This window comes from Phyllostomus hastatus, unplaced genomic scaffold (genome assembly GCF_019186645.2).
Source record: "Phyllostomus hastatus isolate PE091 unplaced genomic scaffold, TTU_PhHast_1.1 phas_scaffold_501, whole genome shotgun sequence".
NCBI classification, from domain to species: Eukaryota; Metazoa; Chordata; class Mammalia; order Chiroptera; family Phyllostomidae; genus Phyllostomus; species Phyllostomus hastatus.
Window position 1 is genome coordinate 27,637,704 of NW_025334033.1, and position 17,421 is coordinate 27,655,124.

At 34.6% G+C, this 17,421-nt stretch overlaps 1 protein-coding gene across 10 annotated transcripts in view; it reads right to left on the reverse strand.

Annotated features, from left to right (window-relative positions):
- HERC1 (HECT and RLD domain containing E3 ubiquitin protein ligase family member 1) overlaps positions 1–17,421 on the reverse strand; it is a 179,421-nt gene that overhangs the window by 75,231 nt on the left and 86,769 nt on the right. For 8 of the 10 annotated variants that reach the window (XM_045822528.1, XM_045822530.1, XM_045822534.1 and 5 more), the window contains 8 exons: positions 15,603–15,942; positions 15,009–15,129; positions 10,721–10,772; positions 4,152–4,420; positions 1,909–2,124; positions 1,158–1,278; positions 678–915; positions 330–523 (listed from right to left, as the gene is read on the reverse strand). In XM_045822528.1, coding sequence (XP_045678484.1) covers positions 330–523; positions 678–915; positions 1,158–1,278; positions 1,909–2,124; positions 4,152–4,420; positions 10,721–10,772; positions 15,009–15,129; positions 15,603–15,942 — 1,551 coding nt within the window. The remainder of the gene's footprint in view (positions 1–329; positions 524–677; positions 916–1,157; positions 1,279–1,908; positions 2,125–4,151; positions 4,421–10,720; positions 10,773–15,008; positions 15,130–15,602; positions 15,943–17,421) is intronic. The other 2 variants (XM_045822533.1, XM_045822531.1) reach the window with 1 other exon arrangement.

The following is a 17,421-nucleotide window of genomic DNA, read 5'->3' on the forward strand; positions in this document are numbered from 1 at the left end:
GTATGTGTGTGTATTTGCCTAGTAATAGAGTTCACAAATTTAATCACATTTTCTAAAAGTTCATAGATCACCCCCCATCAAATTAAGAATCACATCTCTAAAAAAGGCTGTGTTTTCAGATTCTCCAAAGCAGCAAATTTCTAGGCTTGAGTCTGGTTTGCCTGAGCTCAAAATCCTTAAGATTTTTCACATGAACTTGCCCTAACCAAACTTCCAGTTTTTCCATCAGCATCAGCACCAGTCTCTCTTGTCATCTTCTCATAGTTTCCTTCCACCCTCTGAATTTTGAAGCCAGAGAACTATCTGATAGAGAAAAAGGTTTATGATACCTCTAAAATCTCTCTTCTCAGTTTCTCCACTGGAGTCAACTTTTTTTTCTTCTTCTTCACCCTCTTCTCCTTCCGCTTCTCCAAAAGAGGCCATAAGTAGTACACCAGCTTGGGACAACAAATTCTTCAACTGACTACAGAGTAGATCCAACAAGGACTGAACTACCTTGGGGCTCAGTTTATCAGCATAGGTCCTATAGGAAATAACAGGGGAAAAAAATGTAATAACACAGGAGGACAAATATTATACTTAAATACATAAAGGAGATTAGGGGGAAATGGAAATTACTAAAATGTAAAAAGACCAGCTCCAACACAGTTCTCTACCAAGACATCTACAATGCTCACCCTGTAGTGATGGCTAGAATCTGGAGCAATCTTGTACTAGCCACTTTTAAAGCTGTGCTAAGCTGAGAAACACCGGTCTTTGGCAACAACTGCAGGGGCTGTCCTAGCATAGTGTCTGTGCCACATAACTGCGACAATACATTTAGCAGACCAGTGGAAATTGCCAAAGAAACATCCACTGGTTGATAGTGAACACTCAGGGCAAACACTGTAACCAAAAGGAGACGTTGCTGGGCTTCTAAAAAAAAAAAGAAAGAAAGACAGTTGAAAATCTTTCTGAAGTAAATAAATCATTTACTAAAATAAACCATATTCTAAAATATAAATATTAATATGGAACACTACTACATTTTCAGATATTTATTTTTAACTGTAAGTTATCTACTAATGTCAAACACAAGGTATAGAACATTAACTATCTAGCATAACCTCAGGCCAAAATAACTTGTTTCTTGGATATTTGCAGGGGCAGTTACTCACCAATGTGATGCTTATTTGCCTGCAGGGCTCTCTCCAGGGTAGCAGACAATTGTTGATAAATCTTATGCACAGCCACCTGGATTTCGATCTGTATATTTCTCTTTGCTGCTCTGATCCCATCCTGAATTACACATAAAATTTACTTTTTCTATTAGCAACAATAACACCTTCTACCCAAATAAAAGTAATAGTATTTTTTCCTAGTCTACCTATCTGCTAAAGCCCTCTGGTGGTTTTTAATTATTTAGTATATTTCAGTACATAAAAGTTTTAAAATAAATTTATCCTGATTCTATATAATCTTTCTCCTTTCCCACAAAGCAAATTTTCCTCTATACATATGAAAGACAACACTTAAAAAATGTTTTTTCAAGCAATCAGAGCATCTAGATAGAAAGAGTAAGTCTAAAATCTAAATTCTTGAAACTATCCTCCCAAACACCTTATCCCAGCTCAGACCTAGCTCTATCCAATCTGACTAAGGATTAATAAAACTAAGCAGCAGAGAATCTAAAAGTACAACAGTACATCATATTGTTAACAAAGACAATAATACGATGGCTCAACTAACTGTAACTGTAATACTATTACTTAGGAAATTAAACCAATGAGATATCATTAAGAGTTATCTAAAAGTCTTTGTATTTTTAAAATTTCAATTTTAAATACCAAAAAGGTTACCACTTTTACACTGGTTTCGTAAAAAGATGGTTAAAATCTGAATACACTATAAGGTGTCATCATCACCTACCTGATAGTGATGCAATCTGCCACTCTCCCCTTTGGCTCCTGCATATCCAACCGTGCCTAAACCAAAGCACCCAGCTAGAAACTGCAGCCTCACAGACGTGAGCAGTGTGGATGACTGGAAGCCTGAGCTCGACCTGCTTCCTGGCAGAGAGACACTACCTTTTTCCTCCATTCCAGACAACAGAACAAGGATCTGGTGAAGTGCCTCTAAACGGAGCTTGAAAAAAGTAAAATAAACAGAGTTCTTCACTGAACTGAGACACAGAGGAACTCTGTATGTCACAGATAAAATATTACAGATCACAGAAAATTCTAACATTTCTTAGGAATCTATTTTATCAAGATAAACATTTTTTTAAATCAAAGTATCTCTAGAAACCCTATAAAATATCTCTAAAAAGCATACTGTAGTACAAAAAAGGCTATACAGTACAAGGCAAAAAGCAGTAGATTTGGATGCAGGAGACCTGGTTTCAAGGCCAGACTCTGCCACCTACTGTGTGGCCTTAAGAAACTCATTTAACTACTTCCTGAGTCTCTGTTTCTTCATATGTAAAATGAGGCTAATAGTACTTGATGTAATCTACTCATAAAGCTATTGTAATGCTCATGAGATTTATGTGAATGTTTCAAAACTGTAAGGTAATATAGTTATTGTTTCCTTTATTTATAAAAAATTATACAGAATGAGTACCTTTTAGCTCAAGAAACAGAAGAATTTCTTTTTTAAAATTAAATTTATTGGGATGATACTGGTTAATAAGATTATATGGGTTTCAAGTGCACAATTCTATGACATATTACCTGTATATTGCATTGTGTGTCCACTCACCCAAAGTCAGATCTTCTTCTGTCACTATAATTTGACCCCCCTCACCCTTTACGACCCTCCCACCTCCCCAACCCCCCCTCAACCACCAAACTGTTGTCTGTGTCTATTGAGGGTTTTTTTTTGTTTTTCTTGTTCGTCCATTTGTTGCTTTCAGTTTTATATCCCATGTATGAATGAGAAGTAGTATTTCTGAGCAGTTTCTCTGTGGTTCTCTTGAACTTCTAGCTCTATTTTCCTTAGGAGAACAATATCTATCACTACAGTCAATGAGCTTACACTACTCTTTTATAAAAATTTTAATTTTAAAATAATTTTACATTTATGGAAAAATTTCAAGATGGTATGGAGCGCTCTTGTATATCTTTCCCCTAGCGTCCCCTAATGTTAACATCTTACATAACTATGGTACATTTTTCAGAACTAAGAAATTACTTTGGTACAACAGTATTGACTAAATCACAGACTTTATTTGGGCTTCACCAATTCCCTCACAATATCCCTTTTCTGTTCTGAAATCTAATCCAGGATATCACATTGCATTTAATTGTCATGTCTCCTTAATTTTCTGTAGTCTGTGACAGTTTCTGTCTTTCCTTGCTTTTAGTGATCGTTACACTTTGGAAGAGCCATTCATGTATTTTCTAGAATGTCCCTCAATTTGAGTATGCCTGATGTTTTCTCATGATTGAACTAAAGTTATGGATTTGGAGGAAGAAGACTTTAAAATTTTCTTCTCATAACATTATCGGGGCGTATGATATCACCATCTTAATACTGGTAAAGTTACTCTTGGTCACTTGGTTAAAGTGATGTCTGCCAGGTTTCTGCAAAGTAAAATTATTATTTTTTTCCCCTTTTCTTACTGTCCGTTAGCTCTGAGCACTAAGTCCAGCTTTCTCTCAAAAGGAGGAGGAGTTAAGTTCCAGCTCCCAGAGAGATGAGTATCAATTTGTAGACATATTAAAACCACAATAATTAATAAATATTTTAAAGGAGATACTCTGAGGTTATACAGACATCCTGCGTCTCTTTAAATTTCTGCTCCCTAATTTTAGCATTCATAATTATTACTATGGTGTTCTAATTTAATCCTTTTTAAATGAAGACAAATCAGTTAAAAATGAAGAAGAGATCCATATGGTCACCAGCCAGTCTCATTCTAGTTTCTAGGAAACAAGTAAAGACTTATGCTTAGAGTACTTTGTTCTAGTAGATGGCAATTAAAAATGCACTTTTGTCCACTTCAAACAAAATATCATGCTGTTATAGTTAAGATAATGACATTAAAAAACTCAAGTGGAGGAAAGGTGGAGGCAAGAAGTAGAAAAAAAGGAAAAGTTTCTCCTACAATTGACATTCAGTGGTTTAGTTTGTTTCTACAAGCCCTACAGGAGTAAATATCAAATACTTACTTCTGCTCTTAACTGCTGCTGTTCCATGGCAATGATGGAGGCCTGGGGACTTGTAGACATACTTTCCTCTGGCTCTTTAAAACCTGGGGCATTCCCCACATCTCCACTCACAAAGCTTACAACATTTTCAATCAAAGTGTGAACTCCCAAAGACTTGGTAAGATCAAAATCAGACTCAAACGAATAAGAGGAGTTGCACAACCAGTCTCTGCTCTGTTTCAGGCGAGCCCAAGAGTCGTTCAGGGATTCCAATTGACTGTGCATAGGACCTACATACAAACAGAACAAACATGCATCAATGGCAAACAAGTAGAGCATACAATCTGAAACTAAATGAGGGCTGAGTGCTGCTACCATACCAACTGGTGAGAAATGGAGACTTAAACTTGAATATATGCATGCATTAAGTGAATCTGAACAAAATGCTTTGGTAAAAAACAACAAACAAACAAAAAATATAGCAATGTAACAAAATAAAGGAAAAGCCCTGTTTGATGTACCAGTGTCTTTGTAAGCGCTTTAGCAACACACTGCCACAAGAAAAAGAAAGGCAGAAGCTGCTCTCAAAATGCTTAGCTTAAAATGCTCTGCAGTATTAAACCAGACCATCATTTATGAACAAAAAGGAACTAGGCACTCAGGACACTGCTGGTAAGACCTACTAGTAATCGGACTTCATCTGATTGAACAAATCATTGCCAAATAAGTTAAGACTATGCAAGTGTCTACATATCTGCAATAAAACACTAGCAAAAATGAATATAGAAGGGCAAGTAAACTTACACAAAAAGGAGACACAAACATCACCCTTTGGGTTTCATTAATATAAGGAACAATTTCACTGTATCATATGCGTACTTATTACATGTTGTGAAACTCCTATATAGAGGAAGCAGTTTCACAGACAATATGTTAAGATTTACTGTAAAATGAGAGCTATATAAAATTACCAAGCGGTTCACAATAGCTGCTAAATATAATACCATTAGTTTTGCCAGTGGGCCTTTTCTAGGCTAAAATATTTAGATAACAAAACTGTTAATATGTTCGAACATAACTACTGTCCAAGTCATATGGCAATATTAGCTTCAAATAAATATATATGTCCAATTCTTACAAGCTTTGTGTCTTTTTTAATTTAACTGATCTCAGGTATACAAATTAGATTAATCATAATCCTTGGCTCATAATACACTCTCATCATTGGCCCATACATGGCCTGCTTTTGTATTTATATTTATTTATAATAAATGTGAACACAAGAACTAGAAAACCAACAGTAACTTGTATCTATCTGTTCCTCCTCCAACCCATCTCCCCCTATTTCCTCCTACCTAAGGCTTCACTATCCCTATGCCTAGATTTATCATTCCTTTGGTTTTATTGTTGTCAAATAGTATTTCATCTTTTATATATTTCCAAAACAATAAAGTTGAGTTTTAGTTGTTTTGACTTTATTGTATCACTACTATTCATTCACATTATTGCATGTGGCCGTGGTTCACTTGTTTGAGTGCTGTATAATATCCTAACATGTGAATAAACCAAATTTCTCTATTGGAAATGTATCTTAAAGTATCCAATATATTATGTATTACAAAAGTTATATTTGTTACATAACTAAATGGAAAAGATTTAGGAAGAGAACTACTTAAACACTACTGCCCACAAAGATGATAAACTAACACAATATTAACTGCATACTTTATTTTTGAATTATTATATTGGTGCTAATACTGTATAAATCAAACACAGAACGAAAGCTAATATATTATAAAGTAACTATAAAATAATTATATGCATTTTACTAAATAACTTAGAATGGCAAAGAATATATGGTTTATCTGCCTACCATGATTTAGCCAGAATTATTAAGATTAAAAAATGCTGGGTGATAAATGGTAATGCGAAAAAAATATAATAAAAAACTATGTTTAAAACGCTAAATATTCAGTTTTACTGAACATGAAAAATAATCAATCTGAAAATTTCCCCTAAGTACATAGCTAAATTTATGTGAAATAGAAAAGTATAAAATCCAAATAATGTCGCAGCTGCATAATGTATTAAATTAGAAATATTTAAAGAATAAAGTAAGGGTTAATGTAAAAAAAATCATTTTCCATTTTCGTAAGCATCCCATATTCAGAATTTAGATTTATTCTTCACTTACAAATGTGGAGGGGGGAGGGTGGCACTTTTCATTGTGCTTTTTTGTTCAATAATAAAATTTCAGAATAAAAAGTTTTGTCTCCATCACTTACAAACTACCTTCCAAAATGAAAAAATATATATATATAATGAATTATTGTTAGAACCATAAAGAGATCTTAAAGATTACCTTATCCAATTTTCTTGAAATTTAGAAAAGAAATGTTCAAAGAAACTGATCTGCTAATTTATTAACACTATTCCTTAAGTTTATGGGAGGTTGTCCTGTATTTTCTGTTATCAATCAACCCACAAGTCACTGATCCATGGACATTTCAATTGCTTGCCTGCACCAAAGGATCAACTGTGAGGAATTTACAAATAGTGAATTGCTTTAATATACTCCAAAATATACTATGGAATGGTTGACCAATGCCCAAATTAAGTCCTCTCTGCAATTTAAAGCTGAGTTCAGCAAACTTTTTCTATAAAGCGCCAGAAATATTTTAGATTCTGTGGGTCATGAAAGTTTATGCTGCAAGAATTAACTCTGCTGTTGCAGTGTGGAAGCAGCCACAGACAATACATAGACAAATGAGGGTAGCTATGTTCCAACAACATGTCATTTATAAAAAAAAAAAAGACGGCAGGACAAATTTGACCCATTATCCACAGTTTGCTGACTCCTAATTTAAAGGACAGAACTTATTAGGTATGTGATCCAAACAAAACTTTTCATGAATAAAATGTAAGAACAGAAAAGATACTTATCTGAAAGCATTAGAATAAAGCACTAGGCTGACATCAAAAATACTCTGAAACACAAAAACTTACGGTATGAAAATGAGATGAAAGAACTCTAACTCTTTAAAAACATACAACAACATGGTTAAATTTGGTTTGTTCTATATTGTTTTATTTTAATACAGAAAATACTGTGTCTGAAAAGCATATCAAAAGCTTGTATAGAGTAATTGTGACTAAGCCCAATTCTTACATAATATTAATTCAGAGTCACCTATGATAAAAAGAAAATATAAAGTCCAACAAGAAATTTTTGAGATTGTTTACTTGTCCTTACAACTCTGGTTCTTAAATGGAATTTTCAAAATGAACATGGCGGAGCTGCAATACATACTTTATAAACCATAAAATATGTAGGCAAGCTAAAAGGAAAAAAAAATTAAACATGCCATCATGTACTTGCTTGAAGCTCTTCTTTTTTCTGGGGCTCAACTGGCCAAAAAGGAGTAAATACACTACCACACAAGAATCAGAAGACAAAAGGAGAAATTTGATACAGAAGACAACATTTACATTTGCTCCTCTTTATATAATCTAACTTGAAATGCAGATATAAATAGCACTTCACCCATACATGTTGCACCACAAAACACATATGTTGATAAATGTTTTCAGTATTATTTTAGCAATAAAACCCTAAAATTGTATTTAAAGAACTACAGTGGGGAAAAAAATCAAACCATACAGTATTTTAGCTAATAAGATTCCTGATGTTGCTAATTAAATTGTTGCTTTGGCATCCCCACCATTTTCCCTCCACCAGTTTCTATGGTATCAGCTTCAGCTTAATATGAAAACTAAAGTGAAGTATCTCCAAAAAGAGTATTGTCTTTCAGTAAAGGAGAAAACCCAGTTCTGCACAATCACAGAGAATCTTTTAAGTATTTGTTAAAGTACCAAAACACCAACATAACTAAAAGGTTTTGTCAAAAATTTTGACAAGTTGTTACGAGAATTAAATATGTTTGAAGTGATGAGAACAATGCCTGGCATTTGGTAAGCAGTTTATACGTGTTTAATGAGCATAAATTTCTTATTACCATTGAGGTGCTAAGCAGAAATATGTTTCGCCCGACTCTTTTTAAAGTAATTTATCACATTTTCAGTTTCAGAATTTAGCTTTGATGCTGCTCAAGAGCTCACTTTGCTTCTACTATATTTGCTTCCTTAGACCAAGAGGTTGGACCAACTATGAAACAATAACTGGACTGAGGGGAGAAGCAGCAATTTCATTTCAAATTCAAAGTACATTTTCACTGTTTAATCCAAAACTCTAGGATTCATGAAATTAAAAACTTTCTTATCTACTTTCTTGTCACTTATTTCTAAGAACAAAACCAGAAGCAAAATTTCCCCCAGGGAGTCTCAAAATGTAACGATTACTATAATAAATTGGTACCACATTAAGTGATATCATGAAAAGTTACTAGACTAGTTTGCCTCCCTATTATAACTTCCTTAATGGGTAATTAAAAACAAAAAACAATTTTTCACACAAGGTCCTGTATATGCTTTCTTGTTTTCAACAAAATAAAATTGAATTCCAACAAGTTAATAGGTTTTGGTACCACCTGGAGCTTTTTGGAAAAGGTGGTTTATCTATAAACAAAATTTGGATTGATGGCTTAATTAATCTGTATTGACTTAAGATCTAAAACTACAGGAAATCCACATCTACTTACAGAGTAATTGTATAAAATTTTGAATAGGTAGCAACTTGGGGGTAGTAACTTTAAAGTGTTAATTCCTCCTAAGTAATTTATATTCGAATTCTAGGTTATTTTTAATAATACTAGGTTAACAAGACTGGATTAATACTTCTAGGTTATTCTTTTTTTTTTCTGATTTCAAGGCAAGATTTATTTCTTTACAAATGCAAATATATATTATTAGCCTTAATATAAAACTGACAGCAGATACACCCAGAATATGTTTAGCACTGAGATAGCTGCCAATTCACACAAAACATACACTTTTAAGAGCAGGGAGGCATGAAAATATACTATCTTGCATTTGGTACATCAGAAACACTTGTTTGAATAATATTTTGCTTGAATTAAGCCCTTTGGTATTGTTGAAGTATAAAATTTTATAACTTGTCTTGGGCTCTAGGTTATCCTTAATACTTTGTACTTTATTCCAAAGAATGACTTTGCTGCATGCTGATATGGTTAATACAAACTGAATCTCAAATTTCTGTTTTATAAGCATGATAAAGATTTAAGAGAAAAGAATGATTTTAGCCAATGGACTATCACCTATAAATATAATAGGAAGCTCTTAAACTGTAAGTTGGATTCCTTATGCTACTCACTAAGTTTGGAGTCATCTTTTGAGCACCAAATAGTATGCATTCATTAATATAACTTAGTAATTTCAGCAACAATATTCACCTGAGTTAATCAAAATCGGGAAGGTAAATCTATTCCAGAATCTTAATTCCTAAGTCAGTGGTTAAGGAAAAGGATAGTCAAGCTAACTATGGCACATGTACTGCCAATTTTCAAAGAATTAGAAAATAAAATACATATTGTACATTAGTATATCATTTAATTTATCACAAATACCTTAAAATTTTTTTAGACACCCAACAACACTAATATGTTGTAGTCTCAAAAGACTATAATACAGCTCTAGTTCTTATTCCTAATATTTTAGAAAATCATTCATGTATTCTGATTATAATTTAAAGGATAAAAATATTGCCATATTTTATTCTATAGAAGTACCAACATTTCTTCTAAGTTATAAACACAAAAATGAAAAACTTTGTGTGTGTTTCTTCCCCTCATTCTGTTTTTTTCATATGAAGGGGGCCTTACATCCTGCCAAGGAAGCTATCAAGAGATGGGTTTCATTTTGAAATACAAAAGACTTAATGCCGTGAAGAAAAATGTCTTAAAACATTAAATTTTAAACATTTAATGTTTTCAAAACCACAGTACAAATGGGTTTAATAAAAGTTTCAGTAAGTAGAGAATAATACTTGAAGAACTTTTACTTATCCTTGGATTTATATTATTTAAAACCACTGTTCTTTCCACCCATTTGCACATATACCCAAGGGTTAACTATTATTCACTAAGATAGAGCTTCTAATACATGAGGCTAACTCTTGATGACACTCTAAAACTATTCCTCATGGGAATTTTTTTTAGAAATCATAAATTCATCTCACATGCTTTATCTCATGAGGCAAAGAGGAAAACTAGAAGCTTTCAATTTGGAAGTGTGTATGTGTATATGGAAGGAAATGGGGTAAAGAGTTCTTGCTGCCATACCATGTGAACTGTAGCTACTGTATCAGTGAGGTAAAACATGGCAAATTATGTACATACCCCCCTCCAAGTATAAAGCACTGCTTCTAGAGTCACATAGGCATTTTAATAAGTTACAATACATGGCAAATAAGAAGCAGACCTGATTATTAACTCTTAGGTATCCCTAGATTTTAAAAGGGTGTTTATTTTAACAACAATGATCTCCCATTTAACACTACTGATAAAATGTTTCTAAATGTTTTTGCAATTACTTTTCAGTGACAAATCTAAATACATCAGAAATAAAAAAAGCTACTTATTTTAACCAGATATTTAATATTTATTAATACTTACCTCTCTTTCTATGAGATGATGCCAAATCCAAATCAACATTTCGTCTTCCACTCTATTGGTATTAAAAATAAATAATAAAATTGAGTTGTAAAAAGTATTTTAAAGTTAAATCTACTAGAGTATTAAGAAAAAAACTCTATAATTACAGCAATGCACTATATATTCACCAGTCAAGTCAGACTAAAAACAAAAAGTCTCTAAGAACCCACTGAAAACAGCTATAAGAAAAAGCACAGGCACATAACTCTCAGATGTCGAAACACAAAGTCAAAGTTCATTTAATTAACACTATAAAGTAGCAGACATTTTTCTTTGTTGTCATCTTTCCTTCTTTGGAATCTCTGTCTTTTACCTTCTGAACACATATTATTAATACCCTTTAGATGCCTGAAGTCTCTGTTGCAAAGTCTGGTTTTCCAAAATTCCTACTTGCTCTATCTTTGCTTTCCCTTCTTTTCAAAACTCCCCCTAGCCTTGGCTAGATGTTTAGAGGAAGAGAATTTGATGAATCCACACTAACAGAAAAATAGTATGGTCCTAAGCCTTGTCATAGTATTTTTAAAGTTTTAAAAATGTTTTTAAGAACCTATTAAATAAAGAAATCTCCAACTGCAATGGCAGACAGGTTAATCCAACAGTGAAGGCTATCAGGAAGAACAGAAGTGTATTTCTGTGTGGGCGTGTGGTTATGAGGGGCAGTGCAGTAACTGTCTACTCATACGTACAACCAACCATGTACAGACCACAAATGGCTTAAATTTATGCACCTACTTGAGATTATGGTCTCAACAATTTCAATTGAACTTTTTTATTGTACAATAAAAAAAATTGGTGGTAAAGAAGAAAGGCTGCAAAAGTGACAAAATAGATCCATTTAGAAAATGTCACAGAAAATCTTTACCTGGTCATATATAGAGACACATGTACCCACACTGTAGATAAATACATTTTGTCACCCCCCACCCACTCCCTGAGAAAGAATATGTTCTTAGGCCATTTGGTGCTGGACAAAATACAAAATGGCTACCACAAGAGCTGCTGAAGACATCACTGCATCATGCAATAAAACATTTTTATCACACAGTACCTTTGCCATGAGAGCTCATATAGGAAATTTATCTCAGACTTCAGAACCTGAAATACCTGTTACCCTTGAAAATTGGTTTCTTTCCTAATCTTTTAGATACTGTGAATCATGTAACCAACTCACTATGCTTTTCCTGTTTGGTGGCCCACCTCTAGCATAAAACATCACAGGATATGTACTGAGGTATGCAAATCTTTCCTTTATTTTCCTCCTCGGTTTTTTTCAGCCCCAATTCACTCACTTAACTTATCCTTTTCTAAAGTACTTATTTTTGTACACCAAATCAATTTCTTTGTGAAGTGAAGGGGCTAGGAGTTAAACTTAGATTTAACTGAGTAGGTTTCTTCTCTGTTTACTATGATAGAGAAGTAGATAATGTATCACTTAATACTCTTTATGAAAGAACAAAAATGTAGTATTAAACTGGTTAATAATGGTTACTTCTTAAAAATCACTCCATTCACTAACAGTGCAGGAAAAATGAAGGACTACTAGATGTTGAGGATAGTAACAGTACTAAACAACCTCAGACAGAAGGGTGATATATTTCAGCTGAAAAGCCCAAACTGTCCCCGCTGCTTGCTCCTCTTCATCTGTAGCAGGCAAGCCCTCTGAAGCCAAGTACCCAATGCAGGGTTCCCTGCACGCATAACAGAATATGCTCTCTCTAGTTCTTGACTTTTCTACCTTTTATGGCACTATCCTTCTAAGTATTCCAAAAGGAAAGATAATCAAGAATCAATGGTTTTAAAAAATGTGTTTATTAATCTTTTAAAAATTCTGTAGAAACTAAATGAACCTTGGCAATTAAATCTGGACTCAACCCACCTCTACTGGTCTATTTTCCCATGATGTTTTGAAAACATGATTTTCAAAATGTTTGAAATTATATTACCAAGCTTGTTCTTCACAGCCCAGTTAAGGCAAGTATAAAAGGTAATATTAGTGCCCACTTCAAAGATGAAGAAGCTAGGGCCTTGGCCAGGTAGCTCAGTTGGTTAGAGCATCATCCCGCTATGCCAAGGTTGCAGATTCCATCCCTGATCAGGACATATACAAGAGTCAACCAATGCATAAATAACTGGGACAACAAACTGAGGTCTCTCTCTCTAAAAATAAATCAACAGATAAAAGATACAGAAGCTGGGACTCAGAAAGGTTTAAGTGTCTTACCCTGTGTCAAAATAAACAGTGAGTCTTAAGCCTATTGTGACTTAGTCAGTTTCATTGTTTCTAAAAAGTATGCCACTTTAATTACATCTATCTTCATCTTCTTACTTTAGTTGAAATGAATTATCAATTATGTTTTACATGTTGTAGAAAATATCAAGGACATTATTAAAAAAAACCAAGGCCTTCTAAGAGGTCTAGTGGAAAGAAATACCAATAACACAGAAATAAGTCTGACATGTAACAAATTAGTGCTACTAACAAACTGCTATGGAAAGGACAGTGAAAGTCAGTGTGAGTACAGTAATCTTGGGAAAGCTTTTGAGAACAGTGGACATTTTAGTCAGTCGTTAAAAGAGAGAGATAGCTTAATCAACAAAATCCAGGAAAAAGACATTTAAAGCAAACAAAGCTTGAGCCAAGGCTTAAGAGGTATGTTTGGGGTCTGACTACTATGGCAAAAATGTAGATTACTGCAAGAGAAAACTGGCTCCAAATGCAGGCAGGCAACATCTTCCAGAACCTTTGATTTCTGGGTAGGCAGGACAATCACTGAGGTTTTAAACAGGAAGGTAGCGTGATAAGCAGGTGTTCTGCTGTTCTTGTTGTCTGTATCTTTATGAGATCTAACTTTAGGAGTAGTCTCTAAGCAGAGAGACTAGAAAAAGCAGGGAGATCAGTTTGAAAACTACCAGTTCAGGCAAAGGTAACAAAAACCCGAATTAAAAAGTAAAAAAGAAGGAATGGGCAGAAAAAGTTTACCAAAATAGATTAGACCATCATTCATTCATTCAAAAAATATGTAGTGTCTACCTACTGTGTACCAGGCACTATATATAGGTGCTTGGGCTACAACAGTGAACAGTGAAAACAGTGAATTGTAAAAATTCCTGTTGTCAGAGAGCTTATATTCTACTGTAGGCTAATAAAAACTGATATAAATATAATAAGTAAATCATGTTAGGTGCTATGGGGGTTAAAAAAGCAAAGCAAGGCAAGGCATACAAGGAGTGAATGAGTATGTGGAAGGGAGGGGAAACTACAATTTTAAATAGAGTGGTCAGGGTAGGCCTGAGTGAAAAAGTAAAATCAGAATGAATATTTGAAGGGAGGAAGTTAGTCATGCAGACAACAGTATTTCGGTCACAAGAAACAGCCAAGTAAAGGCCCTAAGGGAAAGTTGCGTGGTATGTTCACAGAAAAGCCAAGAGGTCAGCGTGGCAGGAGAGTCACCAAGGACTGCAGTGGGAAGAGGAGACTGGAGAGGTGGTGTGACCAAGATGTATAGTCTTGTAGGCCACTGTGAGGGCTTAGGGTTCTACTCTGAGAAAAAGGAAAGTCACTGGAGGTTCTGAGTAGTGGACATGATATGTGTTAAAAATTATCACAGGGTTGGAAGACTAGATAATGAGACTGATCAGACTGGGAGAAAATGGAAGGAGAGGAATCTCAGTAGACTGCAATACCAAGAACATGAACGGAGAGCACAAAAATACTAATAAAGAATAAAAGGAGGAAGAACAAACAAAAACATCACAAGACAATGAAACTCCTTTGAAGACACTGTTTGACTTTCTCTAGAGGAAGAATCTTTTATGCTTAAAAGTATCTTTAAAACATCTTTTGTTTATGTAGCCTCTGTATGAACCCAGGTTTCCAGCCTGGGTAGTTAATAGTACCACCTACTAAGATAGGCAACATGAGAGAAGAGAATTGGGAGAAAGATGAGTTTATTTTTGGATAGGTTAAGACTGGGGTAACCTGACACATTCAGGTGGAATATCTATCAAGGATTCAGATATACCAATTTGCAGTTTAGAAAGAAGTTAGAGCTAAAGACAGAAATCTGAGAGTCACTAGCAGATAAGTAGAAAATATCTTTGCAATATAATTGTCTCATTTCTCTCAAGAGTTCTTTTTAAAAAGTTTTTATATTCTAAAACAAACATATATTACTTACCCTAATTAAAGCCTTATGTATCTATACCTTGAAAACAAAAATTCTTCTTGACTGAATCTAGGAATACCTACCAGTGTGTAACCCTCTTCATCTGATTCAGGCTGAGACAAATCAGATTCACTCCTCGATTTGATCAGTCTATAATTTGGGCTTGCATGGACTAGCCGGCTCTCTGCAGTAAGACTTTCACTCCTGTCTCACATGCACAAAGAAAAGTTTTTCAGTTTGGGACTGTTTGTGAACATAAAATTTAACGGAACTAGCAGCATAGAGATAATACACACACAATGAGTAGTAATTATGCCTGCCAATGCAAAATCCTGACTCTTGTCAAAGCGCAAAGCCCCACTCAATTACATCAAAATAACTGGTGTGCCGCTAAATTACAGAGACATGCAAATAACTTTCTGTGTGTCTCAACTACAGTTGTTTATATGTAAAAAAAATTGTGTCTCCTTATTTAATCAGAAATTTATATTTCAGGCTGAAGCGTATTCAAAGAGTATTACTCTTTGTTACTTTTAATTCATCCTAGTCAATTTGCATTTCCTCCTTCACCTCTGTGTTAATTTCAGAAGAATACTTTAACTATGAGAATAAACCATTTCAATGCATAACGTAACAAAAGGAGAAGAGTAATGTGTTAAGTTTCTAGTCAGTCCCACCTGGTCATAAGTCCACCCCCTTCAGAGGCACTTGTTGAAGGTTGCTGCAACTGTCCTTCTTCCCTCCGCTTCTGAAGCTCATCAATCACAGGACTTACTCCTAATATTAAGAGGGCACACCGATGGATCACGGAGTTGCAGGCAGCTGTGTACACATCCTGACCCTCAGGAAGGTCTGTGCTGACCCTTCGCTCTTGCTGAGACTGAGGAGGTGGATCATCAGCTCGAGCCCCAGACCCTGCCCCACTGTTCATTCTATCTCGATCTCGGCTACGAGCTACTTCACGAGCTGAGAGGAAACACTGAAAGATTTCTGTAACATGCAACACAAAAACAAGGTCTTAACACATGGGGAGAGAAGAGCAAAGAAAATAACAATAAAAATAGTCAAAACATTTGGACCAAAAACTTACTGAAAGACGGAAAAATTATTTTTTAGACATTAAATGCAGTATAGTACTAAGTTAAAATTACATAAAAAATATACATAAAATATTAAACTTTTCATGAAAATTACAATTGGAAATACTCATTCATGCCTTTATAGAACTTAGATTGGATGATTCTATTTCTACTCTTATTTATAAGTTAGATTAGTGGTTTTCAAAGTGTGGTCTCAGACCAGCAGCATCAACATCATTTGGGTTCTTGTTAGAAATGCAAATTCTCGGGTCCAACCCAGACCTAAATCAGAAGCTCTGGGAATGGGACCAGCAATCTGTGTTTTAATATGCCTTCCAGATGATTCTGAAGCCCACAAGAGTTTGAGAAGCACTTAGTTAGATAAAAATAACTATTTATGTTCATGATGTTGGTATGAAAAATGTCAGGTTACAAAAGAAAGACAAAATGTAAGTTGCACTACTTATAATGAAAAGGTCTCCTTCCCCTTCCAAATTCCATATAATACCTTATCACCTACACTAGTTGTATCTTGAACACATTAGTGTCTTGAACACATTAGTACAACTGCTAAAAGTCTTTGCTGAAACAGAATCTGGTTAAACCATATGGCCAAAGCCCTGGCCAGGTAGCTCAGTTGGTTGAAGCATCATCCCATGCACCGAAAGTCTGTGGTTTTGATCTGTAGTCAGGGCACATACCTAGGTTGGGAGTTCAATTCCTAGTAGGGGCATGTACATGAGGCAACCCATAAGTGTTTCTCTCTCTCTCCCTCTCTCTCTCTCTCTCTCCCCACCCGCCCTCCTTTCTACCCCCTTCCTCCTCTCTGAAAATTAATAAACATATCATCCTCAGGTGACGATTATACATATATATTCTCTTAAACGTGTGTGTGTGTGTGTGTGTGTAGCCAAATCACCTCTAGAGTCAAATGGCACCACCAAGAATATCCTATCTGAGGCCAGCTCTTCCCAATTTATTAGCGTAAAAAGTCAGTGGGTATACCAAGGTTCTGATGCAGTGGTAGATACTTTACAATAGGAAGGAAATATTAGGCTCAAATTTGCACTGAAGAGGGTATTCTTAATGAGGAACCAAGGCCAAAAGTTGGTAAAATACTAGATTCTTCTGTTAACACGGAAATTTAAACTTTAAAAATGGATCTGTATTTTATAGATTATGGCAATATTTTCATTATGCTGTTAAAAGTCCCTATTTCAATAAAAATCACAGTGACAAATGCAGAGTCCAGAGCTAGAAATAAGTTAAAGTAATTAAGAGAATGGTCACAGGGATTTGGGGCAGACCTGGTTCTAATCCCAGCTGCTACTAATTGTGGCACTAAGCACATAATTTTGTTACTTAAACTTCAGTTTAACCATCTTAAGTATAGGGTAATACTAGAACTCATCTTACA